This window comes from Oxyura jamaicensis (genome assembly GCF_011077185.1).
Source record: "Oxyura jamaicensis isolate SHBP4307 breed ruddy duck chromosome 23 unlocalized genomic scaffold, BPBGC_Ojam_1.0 oxy23_random_OJ90227, whole genome shotgun sequence".
In the NCBI taxonomy this organism is placed as follows: Eukaryota; Metazoa; Chordata; class Aves; order Anseriformes; family Anatidae; genus Oxyura; species Oxyura jamaicensis.
In genome coordinates this window covers 1-2,961 of record NW_023304666.1, presented here as the reverse complement: position 1 = coordinate 2,961, position 2,961 = coordinate 1, and the positions used below count along the sequence as shown (strand labels likewise).

General features: G+C 71.5%; 1 protein-coding gene across 1 annotated transcript; it reads right to left on the bottom strand.

Moving 5' to 3' along the window:
* Positions 1 to 1,459: 1,459 nt before the first annotated feature.
* LOC118158271 (protein eva-1 homolog B-like) lies at positions 1,460 to 2,554 on the bottom strand. The gene is made up of 2 exons (XM_035312909.1): positions 2,169 to 2,554; positions 1,460 to 2,053 (listed from the first exon to the last, which is right to left on the bottom strand). Exons 1-2 carry the CDS (start codon positions 2,233 to 2,235, stop codon positions 1,635 to 1,637), a joined length of 486 nt encoding a protein of 161 aa, XP_035168800.1. The 5' UTR covers positions 2,236 to 2,554; the 3' UTR covers positions 1,460 to 1,634.
* Positions 2,555 to 2,961: the final 407 nt, after the last annotated feature.

Below are 2,961 nucleotides of genomic sequence, written 5' to 3'. Positions count from 1 at the left end.
CTGGAGCTGCAGCACGAGCGGGCCAGGCGCGAGGCGCTGCAGGTGATCCCCCCCCCCCCCCCGGGGGGGGGGGACACGAGGACCCCCCCGGTGCCCCTCTGACCCCACTGCCCCCCATCTCGTCCCTGCAGGCGGAGATCGAGCGGGTGAGGAAGGCGCTGCCCTGCTAGGGCAGCTCTGCGGGGGCTGCGGGGGCTGAGCGGGGACCCCCCAAAGCTGCCTCAGCCCCAAGAGCATCCTCAGACCCGGCCTGGGGCTGCACCGATCTGGACATGAGGGATCCCTGCACCTGGACACAGCTCCCTGCAGCTCTGAGGCCGTGCAGCAGCCCCTGCTTTGTTACAAATACTGCTTAAAATAAACTATTTTGGGTATGGAGTGCTGCACGGGTCCCATTTAGGGGCTGGGCCGGTCCTGCTGTGGCACACGGGGGTCCCACGGGGGTCCCTTGCACCATCCCAAGCTGCAGCCTGAGCCGCGCCGCGGCCGAGCGCCGGCGCTGGGAGCGGACGTGCCGGGAGTCACGGGCTGGGCTGCGCCGAGTCCAGCGGCAGCGCCAGGGTGGGCTCAGTCCCCTTCAGCCCCCCACAGCCCCCCACAGCCCCCACACCTCATCCCCAGCCAGGGTGCTGAGCCAGGACGCACCACGGGGCTAAGGCAGTGCCTCCTCCTCTTCCTCCTCCAGCCCCCGCACCATTTCCCAGCCCCCCGGCACATTCTGGCCTTGCGCCACCAGCGTGGGGCCTGGAGAACATCTGGAAAACATCTGGATCCTGCTGCCGGCGCGGGGACGAGCCTGGGAAGGAGCTATTTTTATAAAGCTGCTGGGGAGGGGGCAGCGGGGGCCGGCCCCGCACCCCTGCACGGGGCTGGGACGGTGCCTGCAGCGTGGGCAGGATGCGACCCAGCCCTGCGGGGAGCAGCCGCGGCCCCGGGGGAGCGCGAGCAGCCCCAGAGCCCAGCTGGGAAACATCCGGCACGGCGCTGGGGCAGGGGCCGGGTGGTGCCGGAAAGGCCGGCGGCTAAATTTAGTGGGAATTGAGCGGGGCCGGCGGGAGGGAAGCGCAGAGAGCCAGGGGCCGGCCAGGGAACGGGAGCCAGGGGACGAAAGCACCGTGTTGGTGGGGCAGGACAGGACCCCGCGGATCGCCCGGGTGTACAGCCCGACCGCGGCCAGAGGGGTGGCGTCCCTCTGGGGACAGCGCAGAGATGGCGGGGCCAGTGGGTGGCACCTCGTCCTTGTCCTCGTCCTCGTCCTTGTCCTTGTCCTTGTCCTTGTCCTTGTCCTTGTCCCCATCCCCGCAGGGTCCTGAGGCTGCTCGGCCTGTGCCGGCAGTCGTACCAATGGCTCAAAGTGCATCGTGTCCGCAGCGACTGCCCGTGGTGGGCGAGGGGCTGGTGCTGGGGGTGCTGGTGGCACTGGGTGCTGGTTCCGGGGTGCTCCGGGGGGGGGGTTCTCCACCCCATGGGCAGCCAGAGGCCCCCCCCTTTGCTCCCCAGTCCTGGCACCAAATCATGTCCTACGCCGCTCTCAGCCCCCAGTGGTGCCGTGGGGTCTCAGGGCACGGCATCGGCCGAGTTACTGGGGAGGGGGTGAGGGTCTCCCCATGCCCCCCGGCCGCACCACGCCACGGTCAGTAGTAGTGCACGCGGCCCAGGGTGCCGGTGCCCAGGATGTCGGGCTGCCCGTTGCGCCAGATCTCACGGATGATGCGCTCGCGCTCCTCCAGCCGCTGCGCCCGCTCCAGCTCCTCAGCCGAGGCGAAGACGTTGATGGGCAGCGCGCCGTCCCCGGGGCCGTGGCTCTCCAGCGGGATCTCGGTCACCGGCAGCAGCGACTCGGAGGCGGCGCGGTCGATGGTGTCCTCCTCCTCCTCGTCCTCATCATCCTCATCGTCGTCGTCCTCGCTGAGGTCCGGCGGGCCAGACCGGGGCCGGGGCGGGCGGTGGGTGCGGGGCCGGCAGGAGATGCGCAGCACCAGCAGGCACAGGGTCAGCACCAGCCCGAAGCAGACGCCCAGCACGAAGTAGAGCCCGAAGCTCTCGGGGTTGGCTGCGGGGAGGGAAGGCGGCGGGGCTGAGGGGCTGTCCCCAGACCTCAACGGGGCCGTGGTGGCCCCGATGTCCCCGTTGGGGACGTGCCCCAGCCGGGGGCTTTGTGGCCTCACCTCGGATGTGTGCGTACGCGGCCATGCTGTTGCTCAGCAGCTCCATGTCCTGCTTGCGGCTCTCCATCGCGGCGTCCGGCCACGCTCAGGGGCTCTGCGGGCAGCACGTGCTGGGCATCTGCGGGACACGGGGCGCGGGGCTGAGCCGGGGACTCCCGGAGCCCCCGTCCTCACCAGGGGCACGGCTCGGGGGGGACCACGGGGAGCAAGGAGGGGTGGAAGGGGAGGGCTGCCCGGTGGTGCTGCTGTTCGGACAGGGCCGAGCCCCGGCGGGGGCCGAAGCGGAGCCGTCCCCCTCCCGCCGCCCTCTGCTCTTCCTGCGGGGCAGGGCAGGATGCGCCCCCCCCCCCCCCCCAGGACGCTGCGCCAAGAGGATCTGCTGCAGCGGGCCGGGCTTTCCGCCCCCTCCGCCCCGGGACGCGGCACCGAGGGCTTCCTCGCCCTGTGGTGGCACCGGGGGGGACGTGGGGCAGTGCCCCCCCACCCCACACCCCTCCCAGCCCTGCTCCAGCCCCGGCTGTTTGCTGTGGGGCCCTGGGCCAGGAGCGGGGGCAGCCCCCGCAGCATGGGGACAAGGACAGGGCTGTGGTGCAAAGGCCACGGCTCAGGTGAGCAGCACGGGGGGGGGGCACAGAAAGAGGGGCTGGGGTGGGCGCTGGCCCCACGCTGGGAGGGGAAAAGCCGCTGACACTCCCATGGGAAATGTGGGGAGAAGGTGAGGTGGCTGCCCCAGGGGACACTCAGGGGATGGGGATGCCCCCAGGGTCCCCAAGCAGTCGAGCACCAGCCCCTG